This window comes from Elaeis guineensis, chromosome 3 (genome assembly GCF_000442705.2).
Source record: "Elaeis guineensis isolate ETL-2024a chromosome 3, EG11, whole genome shotgun sequence".
In the NCBI taxonomy this organism is placed as follows: domain Eukaryota; kingdom Viridiplantae; phylum Streptophyta; class Magnoliopsida; order Arecales; family Arecaceae; genus Elaeis; species Elaeis guineensis.
The window spans coordinates 126,765,055-126,781,861 of NC_025995.2; the positions used below are offsets into that span (position 1 = coordinate 126,765,055).

General features: G+C 38.0%; 1 protein-coding gene across 1 annotated transcript; it reads left to right on the forward strand.

The window, feature by feature from the left end:
* Window positions 1-2,618: 2,618 nt before the first annotated feature.
* Window positions 2,619-16,807, forward strand: LOC105040247 (ABC transporter G family member 31). The gene is given in 26 exon segments (XM_010916689.4): window positions 2,619-3,201; window positions 4,326-4,446; window positions 4,691-4,779; window positions 4,866-4,950; window positions 5,638-5,797; window positions 5,872-5,948; window positions 6,031-6,084; window positions 8,309-8,399; window positions 8,541-8,696; window positions 8,699-8,841; window positions 8,937-9,218; window positions 9,843-10,159; window positions 10,249-10,409; window positions 10,506-10,609; window positions 11,354-11,510; window positions 11,612-11,731; window positions 12,308-12,322; window positions 12,325-12,401; window positions 12,487-12,819; window positions 12,906-13,196; window positions 13,595-13,678; window positions 13,784-13,917; window positions 13,999-14,226; window positions 14,953-15,124; window positions 15,206-15,460; window positions 16,395-16,807. Coding segments are annotated over 26 exon segments (4,254 nt in total). The 5' UTR covers window positions 2,619-2,926; the 3' UTR covers window positions 16,668-16,807.

The window sequence follows — 16,807 nt, forward strand, 5'->3', positions numbered from 1 at the left end:
TGCCACAGGTCATGCTCGTCATGAGCATCACTTTCAATCTGTCGCTATAAGTCGTCGGCCTTGGTTGGACATCGAACCAAAAGTTGTGGACCAGCGTCCATCTTGTGGCAAAAGTGTCCGGAAACTTTAAAAAAAAAAAAAAAAAAAATCTAAGACAACATGCTAAACGAACATGAAACATACGGCCAAAGAATGTGGTTTAGAGGTAAAGGCCAGGTATCACGAATTCACGAAAACAAGCTTAAGTGAAAGTTTTTGACTGCTATAATTGATTTATTCAAAAAATATATATTTATATTGATTATAATTATCCATGTTAACATACTTGGTGGTGCATTATCAAAAGACTCAAATATAGGTTCTTGATTGCTAAAAAAAGAGGTGTGATCCTGAAGCAACCCCAGTTTATTTATCCATGGATCATTTTTCTAATGTTTTCTAATTTGAAGATGCTAATCAAACTAGTTTTCTGATCACTGATATTTTAGAGAAGCTAACCAAACTGCTAGCTGATTGGGTTGCAGCCGGAGCAATCACCGATCACCATATTTTCTATCAGGATCATAGTTGGATTCCACTGTAGTTTGTTCACAATTTGGCTGCTGATGCATACTCTGCACAGTTTCTAAGATACCATCTTTAATTTTTTTTGGCCCATGGGTTCCCTTACCAAAATAAAAAAAGATGGTGGTCAAAGAAAACTCCATTAGGGTCATACCCAACCATATTACAAGCCATTAAATGGATGAGCTTGATGGAAGAGCAAATCGACTTACCACTTGCTACCACCTCGCAATGACGGATTCCAAAAGTAGGGAGCAGGGGACCCCAGAAAGATAATAGAGGTGGTGATAGGGCACATAGATGAAAAGGCCAGTTAATCTGCTTATCTAGCTAAGCTTTGCCCTGATGTGGAGGGACTTGGGGCAACATCAATCAATGCCTTCCCCTTCTATGGGCGAGGAAGGTGCTCCATCGTACCCACCCTAATTAATGCCCTCGCCTTATTTGGGTTTACAGGGCTGGGAGTCCCGGCCCTGGAAAGGGTGGCGTGTTGACCCCAACCTCCCAGCTAGCCGTGTGGTTTCCAGCCACCGAGGGTCACGGGTTTGCTCTTGGTCCCCTCGTAGCATGGTGCTTAATTTATATACCGTACGATTGCTGCTCTTTGGCCTCTCAAACGAAAGACGAGAATTCCTACCAAAATAATTGCAATAATACGTGAAATTTTTGGAATACCACTCATCCAATGTTATTGTTATCTGTTTTGGATGGATAATCAAAGTGAATGTGGGCACCATTTGTGGTGATTTTTTTGAAAATTTGAAATGGTCAATCCCTCTCTCTCTCTTTCCATCTAATCTATATACAAAAGAAGAATCTCTCTCCATGTGAAGTTCACTAATATACACAACTTAGCGGCCCACATTTTAAGTACATGGCTTGAGAGTTTCCAATGGGGCCGTTAAGGGCATGCGGTCTCGTTTAATTTGGTACCACAGATAAGTTGGGATTCTCTCTAGTTCAAGGTTGAACTGGAGACAGCTAGTTTGTCAATTGTACCAATCTACATATGGCATGACGGCCATGTTTAAATGAGCTTCATGATTCGACTGGAGAGAATCGGTTTGCTAAACATGTAGAACCAAGATTATCTTTCCGGGGATTCATCTAAGCACACATCATAATAGCCGGAAATCAGTAGGTTATAGTGGTCACTCTATTCTCGAGCCAACATCTATACTATCTATCTGTTTATGTTATTGAACTAAAACTTCCTTTGGTTGTGTATCGTCGAGCATCAGTTTCTACAAATATCCATTTACATGTCTTCCCTTGCACCATGTATCCCTAATGCTGCACGATGCTAGCATAGCCTATTAGAATTTGCATGGCTACAAACCATAAAGCCTAGGGTTCATACTCATGCTCACCCTCTAACATTTATTATTTATTTTTATATTTTTTAAGAGTACATATATTGCGTCTCTCAGACGCTCTTAGATAAATCAGAATCAATAATTATATACATCACATCTTTCTATGACATATAGTATGCACTTTCTCAGACTTTTGCATTTTAAGAAAAGAGTGGTTATAAGTTTCCCTGTAATTTTTTTTTTTTCAAATTCAACTTTCAGCACCATAATGCAGAAAGGTCCATGACTCTACGCCGCGGGGCCGAAGTAATATAATCTATCTGGTATAAAACGCATATATATATATATATATATATATATTTTTTTTTTTTTTTTTTTTTCCTCTCACCCGAAGTAACGGTCCGACGCACCACATACGAAGCCCACCTCCGAGATCAAATGTCTCACTCACAATGTGCCAATGGATGCAAACGTTCGTTGGTGTCGATGCGTTGCGAGGTTTAGGAGTAAAATATTATCATATCATCACCCGGCTAAGCACCGGTGATGAAAACACCCAACTAAACGGCCCCAGACTAACTCTGGCGCCTCTCCTTTCTCCGCCAATAAATGCCCCCGACGCCCATCACATGCAAGCTCGCGCACTTAAAACACCTTTTAACGTTGCAAGCCAACCGCCATTGCAGGCCGAAATCAAGAAATCAAGAACAAGAAGCCAGCCTTAAACCGCCACTTAAACCCACTCGTCCTTCCCTCCTCCCCGAGAGACCCGCGAGAAAGGAGAGAAGCAGAGAAAACGGCAGCAGGCGAGAGAACGAGAGAGAGAGAGAGAGAGAGAGAGTGAGTTGGAAGAAGGGGGAAATAAATGCTCGACCTACCAACCCCCCTCACAGCCTACGAAGTCGGTGGAAGCAATCACCGCACCCTATCCGTCCCTCCACTTCTTCTTCTTCTTCTTCTTCTACTACGATACTCCTTCCTCCTCGTCTATTATTATCCACCGCCTTTATCCTCCTCTCGCGACTGGAGTGGTCGTCCTCGTAGGGATGTGGAACTCCGCGGAGGCGGTGTTCACGAGGTCGGGCTCGTATAGGGAATGCGAGGACGACGACGAGGCGGCGCTCCGGTGGGCGGCGCTCGAGCGGCTCCCCACCTTCGCTCGCGTCCGCCGCGGCATCCTTCGGGCCGGCGCCGGGGGTCGTTCCGAGGTCGACGTCGCCCGCCTCACCGTGGGGGACCGCACGGACTTGATCGACCGCCTTCTTGGTGATTCTGGTGATGCAGAGCAGTTCTTCAAGCGGATCCGACAAAGATTCGACGCGTAAGCTTCTCTCTCTTTTCCCTTTTTTTTGTTCTTGTTGTTGTTCTGCCTGTGTTTTGGTTCGACATGGAATCTTCGCCCTACATTGAGTATGATAGAAGCATATTATCTTTCCTTTTTTCTTTTTTCTTTTTTTTTTTTTGCAGCTACATTTTTCATGAACCTTTGATTTATTCTATTGTTTCTAGTTTTCTTGCATGCAGAATTTGTTTACTTTCTTCTAAAATTTAATATAAAGTTTTTACACGTTCTCTTGCTGGTGGCATGCATGTCGATATTTCTTTCTCTATTTTATGCAAAGTCGTTCTCTTGCTGGTAGCGTAGAAGTTTCCTTTTTTTTTTTTTCTTTTTCTTTTCTCGAGGATCAGATATTAATGTGTTGAGCATGGAGTAGAAGTCTTTTTTTTTTCTCTCTGATTGAAAGGGAGGTCGTGGACCACCCATCTTTTATTGATTCAGCCAAAATGGCTGCAGAAAGGAGTACAAGGAAGTAGTGGCTGCCAAAAAGAAGGCAGTCTTCCAAGAAAGAAATAAAAGAAGTTATAATAGAGTGTGAAATTCAGAGGGCTGAGATAACAATACATCAACTCTCGGCCAGATATCTCATGTTCAACCAATAAAGAATTAATAGTGCTGGTAGCAGGCAGACAATTACAGCTGCTCTGCTCCTAAATGGCAATATCCCCCAAGTTCTCTAGCTTTATTCGCATAAGTCTTTACTGTTTTTTTCTCCATTATTGACATGTTTGGGATCTTTCCTCGTATGCAATCATTTACTCGTCATATGGTTTGTGGTAATATCTCTAATTTCTATATGCCATCTTGTCTTAGGCTTTTTAGAATTGACCCGAGTCTATATATATGCAAGTTCCCCCCTTTTTCCTCTAATGATTCCGTCATCTTTTTGATGACTCTCTGGGGACATTCTCTCTGCATTTGTCCATTGTCTCACGTAGAAATTTGATGCATTTCTTACATGATTAAAAAGTAAAGGCATTGTTTCGAAGGGTGCCTTTTTATGGGAGTTTTATTTTGTCTTACGCTTGTAGTTGTATTATAGAATTGACGTTGTATTTGTTGGTCATTTTCTTTGCTTGTGTTCTATCTTTTCTTTGGTTTTACAGAGTACATCTAGAGTTTCCCAAGATCGAGGTCCGATTTCAGGAACTGAAAGTAGATGCTTATGTTCATGTGGGAAGTAGAGCACTGCCCACAATCCCCAATTTTGTCTTTAACATGGCAGAGGTAGGATTTGTATTGCATCTTTATATTCAAGTAATTTGGACAACATTCATTCTGCAAATTGATTTTTCAATTTCAAGTGTCTGCTTATATTTACTAGTGCTGCTGACAAGCTAGCTTCATGAATGGTATATCAACTTACCTAGTGAATTACTTGGCCTCTTCACTTACCTAGCATAGCCTGAGTGATATTGTAATCTTTTTTGTTGCTTCTCTAATCCAATATTTTATTTTTTTTGGGTGCAAGGCCTTCCTAAGTTATTTGAGGGTCTTCCCTGGCGGAAGAACAAAATTGCCAATATTGGATAACATCAGTGGGATCATCCGTCCTTCTAGGTAAAAAGAAGCTGGACCTGCAGTTATAGCTTTTCCTTTGTCATGTTATTTAGTTCTTATCAGATGCTTATGTTTGGTGTTTGCAGAATGACATTGCTTTTGGGACCTCCAAGCTCTGGAAAGACAACTTTGCTTTTGGCTCTTGCTGGACGGCTTGGTTCTGATCTAAAGGTATGCCACCTTTCCCTGTTTCACAAGCTAAGCAACTTTAATTGTATCTGGCTTTATTGGTGGCTTTATATTAACATTGGCTTTGTGATGATAGTTTCTTCTGCTGATTTACATAAAAGGAGGGGGGAGGGGGGAGGGGGGGGGGCACTTACTCTACCTGTAATGGTATAAGTTTCATCCTCTTACTGGAAAACATGCTAAAAAAGCTATCCATATGGCACAGTCGAGCGAGACAGTGAGTACGTAAGACATAATTTGGATGCAAAAATTTGGAGGGTCATCGTTGGTTTGTTTGTAGTACTTTTGCCAATTCCCACTCCAACCTTTTCCAGTCAGCAAGCAAAACTTACTAAAATGCCACATTTTTTATTGTGGCTCGAACATATCTTCTCACTCTTGCAGTTGCAGCCACTCAATGAAACTAAAAGAGTGATGCAGGTGATTCTCACATGGCTTGGTTTGATAAGACTTGAATATACTATACCAAAAAAAATATAAAATTTGTGTATTACCTTGTTATAATCATCCTCCTCATCATTATCATAGCTATGATCATCACATGTGGTCCTATTTACTGATTCAGAGAAGTTAATGTGTCATACCTTGTTTTCTTGCAAATACAATGCCTTATGTTTGCAGTGCTTTAATTTTATCTTGGTTGACTAACAAATTTTCATTTTTTTATAGATGTTGGGGAACATTACTTACAACGGGCACAATCTAGATGAATTTGTTCCTCAACGAACTTCTGCTTATGTCAGTCAGCAAGACTGGCATGCTGCAGAGATGACTGTGAGAGAAACCTTGGAATTCGCAGGACATTGTCAAGGTGTTGGAATAAAATATGGTAAGCTTGGGAAATATTGATTGCCAAAATGTTTTTGGTTTTGATTTGTTGCTGAAACATGAGCCTGCATGCAGACATGCTTATGGAACTTTTAAGAAGAGAGAAGAATGAGGGAATAAAACCTGATGAGGATCTGGATATATTTATGAAGGTTAGTGATTGTAGCTGTCTCTATCTTATTGTTTTCAGTGTTGTTTGCAAAGAATATGTACTTCATTTTGTTTTCTTTTCAGGCATTAGCACTAGAGGGCAAACAGACAAACTTGGTAGTGGAATTTATACTCAAGGTATATGCCTGTACCATTTGAATGTCTCCGTATTCTATCATTAAGTAATATCACTTAGCAATTGCTAGCTCATCAGTAGATTGTTTTCTTGTCAGTTAATCCTTATATTCAAATGTGACTGCTGGATCTGTTGGTAATACTGATAGTGTTCCAGAAAAATGTTAGGAAAGCTGCGGGCAATCTTCATACTGCCATAACATGACTACCACATTGCAGCATAAGGCTGTTCTGACAGTTAAGAAAGCTGTGCGTAGACATTATATCAAGCATTCTTTAGGTCATTTTGCCTTCAGCGATGTTGAAGCATGGCATTCTTTACAAGTATAGGTGCTGACTTGTTGTAGAGATTAGCTGTACAGAATGCGTATGATCCGATTGGGAAGAAGGAAGATTTCTTTCAAGCTGCTCAACTTAATCTCTCAAAGAAAAAAAAGTAGAAGAAGAAGGAGAGAACTTTTGAAAGTAGGGCTCAAGTCCTTTTTCTTTCTCTTTTTATTTTTTTCATTGATTAAAAATGGGGTACATATCCTCTATTTATAACAATGAGGTCTGGCCTTATACAAATTGGGTCGGATTTCTCTTCTAATTTGAAAGGGATTCTTTTATCTAAAACAGACGTGTCTAGTAGAAATAATTTGAAAAAAGATTAAACTCGTTAGGAGGTAGATCTCAACTTCTATATCAATTCTGCCTTCTGTCGTTCTGTCAGATTCTTCTTTGATTGGACACTACACTTGGTCAAAGTCTTATTCGAAAAGAAATTTTTTGCATTTACCGACCTGTTTCGGGGCTCAAACCGAGGAATTTCATCCTGATCTCTAGGGAGCCACCCTCTTACGAACGTCATATGACCAAGTTATGGCTTCTGGAAGTTTGGCTTGCGAGTTGACTTTCCGATATAGCAGATCTTGCTCCTGAACCCTATCCAGCCTATCCATAGTGGCCAAAATGGTCTACATCGAGTTCAGTGATCCTCCGCATCAACATATTTTGGAAAATTGCATGTGGTGAACTTTTGCTTTGCGTTGTAACATGAATCAAATTTTAGTGATCCAGCATGTTAATAGAATTAGGGAAAATGATAATTATCAGCCAAACAATTTTTAATTTTTAAATAACTACATTTTTTTCAATAATATCTAATCATTTTGTTAGGTGCTGTCATGTTAGAATTACAAGAAAATTTCCTTCTCTTTGAGAAACTTTCTGTCTAAGAACAAGATATTTTGACTTTAAAGTTTCAGCATTTATTGGTTGTCATAATTGAAAGTTTGTTTTTTCTTCAATGCAATTTTACTCTTGATTGTGACCGCACTTTTTTCTCCTATGCCTATAATGTTGATTTATGGTCGTGCTTAAGCTCTTATTTAGCTAGTATTTTAAAGTCATCAAATCTGGAATTTCTTTTAATGATTTGATATGTTCAAGAGAGGCTGTGTCATTTATAATCATGGAATTTTTGTATCATTTACAAATGCTAAGGGGGATGCATTCAGGATGAACATGCATGTATTTTTGACTGGATGTATCTTCTACTTATTAACTCCATATCCATAATGATATATCTATAAAATAGTTGTAGGGACTTGCTTTGCCTGCAGAGTTATAATCTGTGTTTCAATTCCATTTTGAGGCTCAAAATGTGTACCCCAAAGATTCACACTTCCCTATGTGAAACCTCGCATACTCTCCCTTCATGTAGTCCCTTGACAAGTCTTGGGAACCATGAAGGGTTTAAATTTCATAACGAAATAGTTATGTCTATTGACTTACTGATTAGCCTCTTAGGTTCAATTGGTGCTTCTCTTGCTTAGAGATGCTGAGGTCAAAAATTCTGCACTGATACAGAGGATTTATGTTAGGTTTTACATTTGAGAAGTGGTTACAAAACTTCCTCAAAATTCAATTAACCATACCCTGATCCTAGAAGCCAACCATGTTTAAGTGGGAGAATTATTGGACAAGATTTAGTAACTTGCCATGTACATTATGAATTCTTCACATTAACATCTGAAACAAAAGGTCACGAAAAATGTCATATTCAAATTACCTAAATGTCATCGGTACATGCAATTTCTTATGAGTTGCATCATTTGTGTGGAACTTACAGTTACATGCTATGTGCTATTGTCTAGTATATTAGCTGCATGATGGATATAAGTGTTTCCTCGTGATTATTATATGAGGCTAAGTTTTCTGAAGTGCTAAGTTTTACCTAGCCAAGATTTTAGGGCTGGATGTTTGTGCCGACACACTTGTTGGAGATGAGATGATGAAAGGAATCTCAGGTGGACAGAAGAAACGACTTACAACAGGTAAACAGTTTATATAATCATATGTCTTCTTTAATTTTCCTCTGTCCTCCTTGATTATCTATCAGTTTCACAATTGCTGGTAAATATTCCATTGACTTCTTTTCTCAAATGATACATATTACATTAGAATCATTATATCAGGTGAATTACTAGTTGGGCCAGCTAGGGTATTATTCATGGATGAGATATCTACCGGGCTTGACAGTTCAACCACTCATCAAATCATCAAGTATCTTAGACATTCTACCCGTGCACTTGATGGAACCACGATCATATCTTTGCTGCAACCAGCTCCAGAAACTATGAGTTATTTGATGATGTCATTCTTATATCTGAAGGCCAGATTGTTTATCAGGGACCCCGTGATGCTGCTATTGACTTCTTTGCTGCTATGGGCTTTAGGTGCCCTGAAAGGAAAAATGTGGCTGACTTTTTGCAAGAAGTAAGCACTCATACCTCTGGCCTTTTGTATGAGGTTCAAGATCCTCTGCTTGATATATAACTCATCTATTTTCATCTTGCTACTTGTAATTTCAGGTCACATCCAAGAAAGATCAGCGGCAGTACTGGTATCCACATGACTGTCCATACCAATTTATACCTGTATCGAAGTTTGCAGATGCTTTCAATTCATTTTGTGTTGGTAAGAGACTATACGAGGAACTGGCTGTTCCATATAACTGTCTTCGCAACCATCCTGCAGCTCTATCGACTTCTAGTTATGGTGTGAAAAGTTTTGAGCTTCTAAAGGCCAACTTTGCCTGGCAGCTGTTATTGATGAAACGAAATTCATTTGTCTATGTCTTCAAATTTGTTCAGGTAAAGGATGAGAAGAACATTCATGGAGATTAATTTATGAACATAGCAAGATGGTTTTATGTTTTTCTTTTTTTTTTCCTGGGGTGGAGGGGGGGGGGGGGATAAACTATTTCTTTTGTGAACTGTTTGCACTGAGAGCTAAAATGATAAAAAGCTGCTGCAATCATGCAGCAACTAGTTTTTGAGAAAATTCAGGTCAGAAGACAGGATTTCGAATTTATTAATGATGTTGTATTTTTTAACTTAATTAACGTGGTACCTGGTTGCTTGTTAATTTTTGACATCAACATATATTATTTCGTATGTCAATTTATTAGTTTTTGAACAATTTTCTTTATCTGATAAGTGATAATGTGATTTAGCTACTGATGAATTTTGGCAAAGTTGATCAATGGTGTACCTGCTGCTTTATAAGCTTTCGAGCTGATCTGAAATTCACAGATGATGTGAATTTGCTAGATTGGTTGATATACTTGTGAATTTTGGCTAAGTTGATAAATGTGTTACGCATTATGACTTTTGCTGGTTTTTTGATATTAACATGTGATCTAAGAGTATACTTTGAGACATACATATTCAAATTTTAAAAAATGCTTTAACGTGACTGTTGTTGCTGTTCCGCAGCTTCTGCTTGTTGCTTTTGTTACAATGACGGTGTTCTTCCGAACAACAATGCATCATAGTACCATAGATGATGGAATTGTCTATCTTGGGGCACTGTATTTTGCAATGATAATGATTCTGTTCAATGGGTTCACTGAAGTTTCATTGTTGATAACAAAGCTTCCAGTGCTTTACAAGCATAGGGATTTGCACTTTTATCCACCATGGACTTATACGCTTCCTTCTTGGCTCTTAAGCATTCCAACTTCCCTAGCAGAGTCTGGGATGTGGGTGGCTGTTACCTACTATGTGGTTGGTTATGATCCACAAATTACGAGGTAATAGTTGAGACATATCCTTGATGAAATTATATTTTAAGGTTGGAGATTGCTTTTAGAAAGAGTCACCATATTGTGTTGATTTGCAGATTCCTGTCACAGTTCCTGTTGCTTTTCTTTTTGCACCAAATGTCTTTGGCTCTTTTCCATGTGATGGCATCCTTGGGTCGAAATATGATAGTTTCCAACACCTTTGGATCTTTTGCCCTGCTGGTTGTCATGATTCTTGGAGGATTTATCATTTCTAGAGGTAATAATTTATCAAAAACGCTTTTTTTTTTGCTTAATATGTGTGCATTGCATGGTTGATGTTATCTTTTCTAGTGATGTTTGTTACTTGTAACAGATAGCATCCCAGACTGGTGGATTTGGGGCTACTGGATCTCTCCATTGATGTATGCTCAGAATGCTATTTCAGTTAATGAGTTCCTTGGGCATTCTTGGAACAAGGTAATGAGGTTCTTGTATTGGTAGTCCTTGGCTTAGTGGTCATATCTGGTCATGGTTCCTCATAAAGTCTTTCAAGACCTAATGCCAAAAACATTATGGTCATTAATGTCAAAATTACATCTTTATAGAAGCTTTACCAAATATATTGACTGTCAGTTCAACTTTTCACTATATTGGTATGAGTGCCCTTCTCTAGTTTGGTGGGGAAAATCTTTAAAGAAGGGAACTGATATGCTTACTCAAGCAAGACATGAGTATGCAACAGGGTCTGTGAGATCATTCACTTTAAAGAAAATATAATCAATGGTTTTTGTGCAAGTCACATTCTCTAACCTATCTTTATTCTTCACACATATTGACTACGAGAATATATAATATATCAAATTGTGAAAGCTATTTAAATGCATTCTGCAATGCATGTAAATTGTGTTGTTGAAAGGGAAATTTAGAATACAAGAAGCAAAGAATGCTTCCTTTCTTGTGTGCGTCACTTATCTTGGGAGATAATGCTTTAATGTGATTGTGCACATTAATATGTTTTAATGAAATGTATGACTTATTAGGGCATGTGTTAAACTTTGCTTGTTAAATGCCTTCATGTCATGAAAACCTTATAATTTAAGTTTGCTATATGTTTCTTTTGTTATTTTTAGTATATGCTTATACCATAAGGAAAATTATTTTGGAGTTATGTATTGCGTGAATTACTGATACGTTACCATGTTATAATTATTCTCGTTGCAGAAACTCAGTGAGAATAATGTTTCATTAGGCAAGGCAGTACTGAAAGGATGTGGTTTATTTACAGAAAGTTATTGGTTTTGGATTGGCGTTTGTGCCTTGTTCTGTTATACAGTCATATTCAACATCCTGTTCACCTTGTTCTTGACTTACCTCAATCGTAAGCTCCCTTTTGGATTTGCTACTGCATTTCAGGTTTATTTCACCTTCCAGTTGCTAATGATAATCAGGTTGCTCTTATGTTGTCTAAATTTAATGCAGCTCTGGGGAAGCAACAAGCTGTGGTTTCCAAAGAGGAACTCCGGGAGAGGGATCAAAGGAGGAAAGGGCAGGGACATATTGTTGAGTTAAGATCCTATTTGCACCAAAGCATGATGACAGGTCAGAGATACTATTTTTGACCAACATGATTGGTATGATGCTGTGCCTCACATGGAGAACATCTGAGAACTCAAAATTTTTCTTTGTTTTCTTGGAGTTCATGGGCTGTTTTTGTGAAAAAGATGGGCAAGCAGTACATAGATTTGTTGATGTTCTTGCTGTCACATTCTAGTAGTAAATGCAGGATCCATGGCTCATTGTTTAAACATCGAGGTTTTGCTTTCTTGTGTGGATTAACTGCTCTGCTGTTATATTTTTTTATTTAATTTTAAAGTGAAATGCTTGATTGTGCCATTTTGCTTAGTTTTCTTGATTTTTTTTAATGCTTATTGAGCTATGCAAGCTACAAGAGTCTTTGGTGATCATTAGATAATCGAATGAGGTACAACATCTCTAGTGTCCTTTCCATTACTCTGGTTTGATATTGCAGTCAACCGTACTTGTTTATGGTAAACTGCTTAGTTATACCATTTTACTTAGTTTGCTTGGTTTTGTGTTGTTATTGTTCGGCTATGTACTTGGGTTTGATCCATGTAGCGGTACTTATATTTTGATCATTGCTTATTTTGGATGCAGAAGCAAATGGTAAGGACAGAAGGGCATGGTTTTACCCTTTGAACCTCTTTCTATGTGTTTTACTGATATCAATTACTATGTGGATGTGCCTGTGGTAGGTTTATGCTGCTCTCTTTTTCGCTGCATATGTTAAATAAACTTTTAAATATTTCTTCATTCTTATCCAGTACTGCTAGCAGGAATTGAAACAACAAGGCATACTAGAGGATCGACTGCAATTGTTGGTTAATGTCACTGGAGCTTTTAGGCCTGGAATACTTACAGCACTCGTTGGAGTCAGTGGGGCTGGTAAAACTACACTAATGGATGTTTTAGCTGGTAGGAAGACTGGAGGACTGATAGAAGGGAGCATAACTATATCTGGCTATCCGAAAAATCAAGAAACCTTTGCAAGAATCTCTGGATATTGTGAACAGAATGATGTCCATTCTCCTTGTATGACTGTTATCGAGTCACTTCTTTACTCAGCATGGCTCCGATTGCCTTCTCATGTTGACTTGAAGACTAGAAGGGTATAATTTTGATAACCACATTTTTTTTTTTAATTAATATTTTGACTTCAGAATTTATTATCTGGAATGCCATGGGCTTTTTGCAGGTTTTTGTAGAAGAGGTGATGGAACTTGTTGAACTCACATCATTAAGTGGTGCTCTTGTTGGATTACCAGGAGTCAATGGTTTATCCACGGAACAACGCAAACGGTTAACAATTGCTGTGGAGCTTGTTGCAAATCCTTCTATTGTGTTCATGGATGAACCAACATCAGGATTGGATGCCAGAGCTGCGGCAATTGTCATGAGAACAGTAAGAAATATAGTGAACACTGGACGGACAATTGTGTGCACAATTCATCAACCAAGCATAGATATTTTTGAGTCTTTCGATGAGGTTTATCTCTTTCCTTACATTTAGGATTTTATATATGATGGTATTCATATCCGAGGAAGCATTTGTACATAAATTTGCTTGTTTGGTTTGAGTAGAAGGCAACTTTACTTGATTTTTCACATCTAAGGAAGCATTTGTACATAAAGATGCTGCATATTTTCTTTTTCCAATTTAAACCATCCAACCAATCTTGAAAATTAAAATGACTTGATTTATACTTTAGTTAATATCGCTGACCAATTAACATACATTCCATGGACTGCGTAGACATAAATTGACTTTTTGGTAGCTTGATGTCAAGGCAGTAACATAAATTATTAGTGGCATATCAAACATAGAAGCAAAGTAAGTCACTCTGTTCTTTGTTTTAATTTGCGATGTAATGTATATATTTACAGCTTTTGTTTATGAAGCGTGGAGGAGAACTTATATATGCTGGCCCTTTAGGTCGCAATTCCTGCAAGCTAATTGAGTTCTTTGAGGTATTTTCTTTCTTTTCTTTAGTTTGTAATCATGCATGTTATCTTGTTAATACTTGCAAAAATGGTTATCTCCCTTTGCTTAAATAAATCACCATGATTGTTTAGGCAATTCCCGGAGTACCTAAGATCAAGGATGGTTATAATCCTGCTGCATGGATGCTTGAGGTGACTAATCCCTTGATGGAAAGTCATCTTTGTGTGGACTTTGCAGATTACTATCGGAAGTCTAAACTTTTCCAGTATGTGTAGTTTTTCAAAGATTGATGATGGTTTTTTCAACCTTTATTTTATGCTTATTTTGTTGGTCCTGTATGTTTCAGACAGAACAGAAATTTAGTTGAAAATTTAAGCAAGCCAAACAGTGAATCAAAGGAGCTTAGCTTTCCGACCAAGTATTCGCAGTCATATCTGGTCCAGTATCTTGCTTGTCTTTGGAAGCAGAATCTGTCATATTGGAGGAATCCTCAATATACAGCAGTTCGTTTCTTCTATACTGTTATCATTTCATTGATGTTTGGAACAATTTGTTGGGGATTTGGTTCTAGAAGGTATTCATGAATATTTTTGCAATTTTTTTTTTTTTATTGTAGGTAATACTGCTTTCTCAAGGGTTCTCTGTGATCTGCTTTATAGCATAAACACTTTATTGTCGTCTCAGGCTGGGTCTTGGTACATGTGTAAATCATAATTCAATTAATTGCTTAAGTTTTTTTCAGAAGGAATGAGTTACTTTTGGATGTGTTCGACTAGTTAGAACCGATACTGGTTATGCTTGCAATACTTGTAATAGATCAGGATATTAGGGGCGTGTGTTGAAGCTGAAATAGTTTTGGCTTTATGCGCTCCTCTCCAAGGAGCTGTTGTTCTGAGGATGAATTTTATGGAAGGCCCACCCACGGTATACATGTCCTGCTGGAAAATGATCGCTTTGCATTTCTGCAGCAGCACCAAATACAAATGTTCTTTTTTTTCCTTAATATAGCCCGACCCAAAAATTTACCGTGTCTGTGTTCCAATAGCGATAGACATGGGAATAACTGAGGGTTGGTGTTGATAAACATATAACGTTTGATTGTAATATGAGAGAATCTAATTTTTTAATCATTTGAACATCTAATCACTTCTTCATTCAATAGAACATGTTTAGATGAAAATCATTTAGTTCTCTATTGATTCTCACAATATATTATTAGCTATGTAAGTTGGTAGAAATATATTTTCCTTTTTGTTATTTTTTTTCTTACACTTTGTATGTTGTTAACCAAAACTCACAGGGAGACACAGCAAGATATCTTTAATGCCATGGGATCAATGTATGCTGCTGTCCTATTTGTTGGAATTACCAATGCAACCGCTGTTCAACCTGCGGTTTCCATTGAAAGGTTTGTCTCATATAGAGAAAGAGCAGCAGGGATGTACTCTGCACTACCATTTGCATTTGCCCAGGTCTGACCTTTTTCATGGACTTATGTTTGCAATGCAATGCTACCTTAATCACCTAATTGGTGCATGTTGTTCTTTGGGCAGGTTTCTATCGAGTTCCCATATGTTCTTGTACAATCACTTATTTATGGGACCATATTCTATTCTTTGGGCTCATTTGAATGGACAGTTACTAAGTTTTTATGGTTTATATTCTTTATGTATTTCACTTTGCTGTACTTTACATTCTTCGGTATGATGACAATCGCAATCACCCCGAATCATATTGTGGCTCCAATAATAGCTGCACCATTCTACACCCTGTGGAATCTCTTTAGTGGATTCATGATTACGCACAAGGTAAGAACCAATAACGTTTGCTCATCTAGTGTAATATTTTTCTTTCCCTTTCTGTTGATCTAGAAATTGTGTTTGATTTGTAATCTGTCCTTTAGAGCTAATCACTTCCTTTTATAAAACTCTGTCCATCTTCTCCTTTGTTTACTCTTTTGAAGTCTTGCGGAATTTCAAAGGATTGTTCCCTAGTTGCATGAGTTAAAATATGACATGTAAGTTAGGTCTCTCTTTATATTCTATTAGTGTACCACCGTGGTTTCTGGGAGGCCATAATTTGGTTTAAAAATGAAAAGAAAAAAAAAAATCCTGTATATGCTACACCAAATGGTAAACCAAGTACCATCTTGTACGGTCTATAAAGTTGGGGGGGGGGGGGGTTAGCTTAAGCTTGATGTACGTCTTTCATTCAGGTGGACTACTATATCCTTAAACATCGTCCATTTAACAACATTCGTTCATACGTCCTACTTGGTTCCTTTGTGGTATCTTAGGTCCTATGCCGGTTGAACCTCGTTGGCTCCAGGTGGATGCTGCTTTTGGAATTTGCTGTTATCTTTACCTTTTATATGCTTATGTTACAATAGTTCACCACTTTAACCTCAATCAGGAAGTTCTATGCTTTCTTCTTGCTGTTCTTTCTAAGCATGTGGTTCTATTACCGCTTAAATGCCAAGGACATTTCTTTGCCAGTTATTTTATGCACAGGCCCTCTCCATTGCCTAGCCATTATGGACTACTGCCTCTGAGAATCCCTCCCCCTTGATTTTTAAGAGCTTGTGGTGGTCAGAAAGCACCCTGAAGCACGACTTTATCCCCTCTGTTGTGGTTCTGTTTGAAGTAGCATCTCCGTCAACAAGTGTTGTCCAAATTTACCATTTATATTATATATTTTGCCATCTTGTTAATGCTTTATAGAATTTGCTTTTGCTCAATGCAGAGGATGCCTGCATGGTGGAGTTGGTATTATTGGGCCGATCCAATATCTTGGACTCTATATGGCCTCCTGACCTCCCAATTTGGCGATATCGACAGACACATGATTCTTTCAGATGGTGTAAGCTCCACTAGCGTGAGAACGTTTCTGAAAGAGCACTTTGGGTTCGGGCATGAATTCTTGCCCATTGTTGCAGTAATGGTAATCGGGTTCTGCATCATCTTTGCTGTGGTATTTGCGCTGGCAATCAAGTGCCTCAATTTCCAGAGGAGATGAAAGAGTGTAAAGTTTATTGCTGCTGATAATATTAGCAATGTTATGGATGCTGGTTCTCCCCGAATAATTTCATGATGAATGGAACCGTATAGCAGCCTTTCTATTTTTTATACATAAAATATTTTTCTATTATTCTTGAA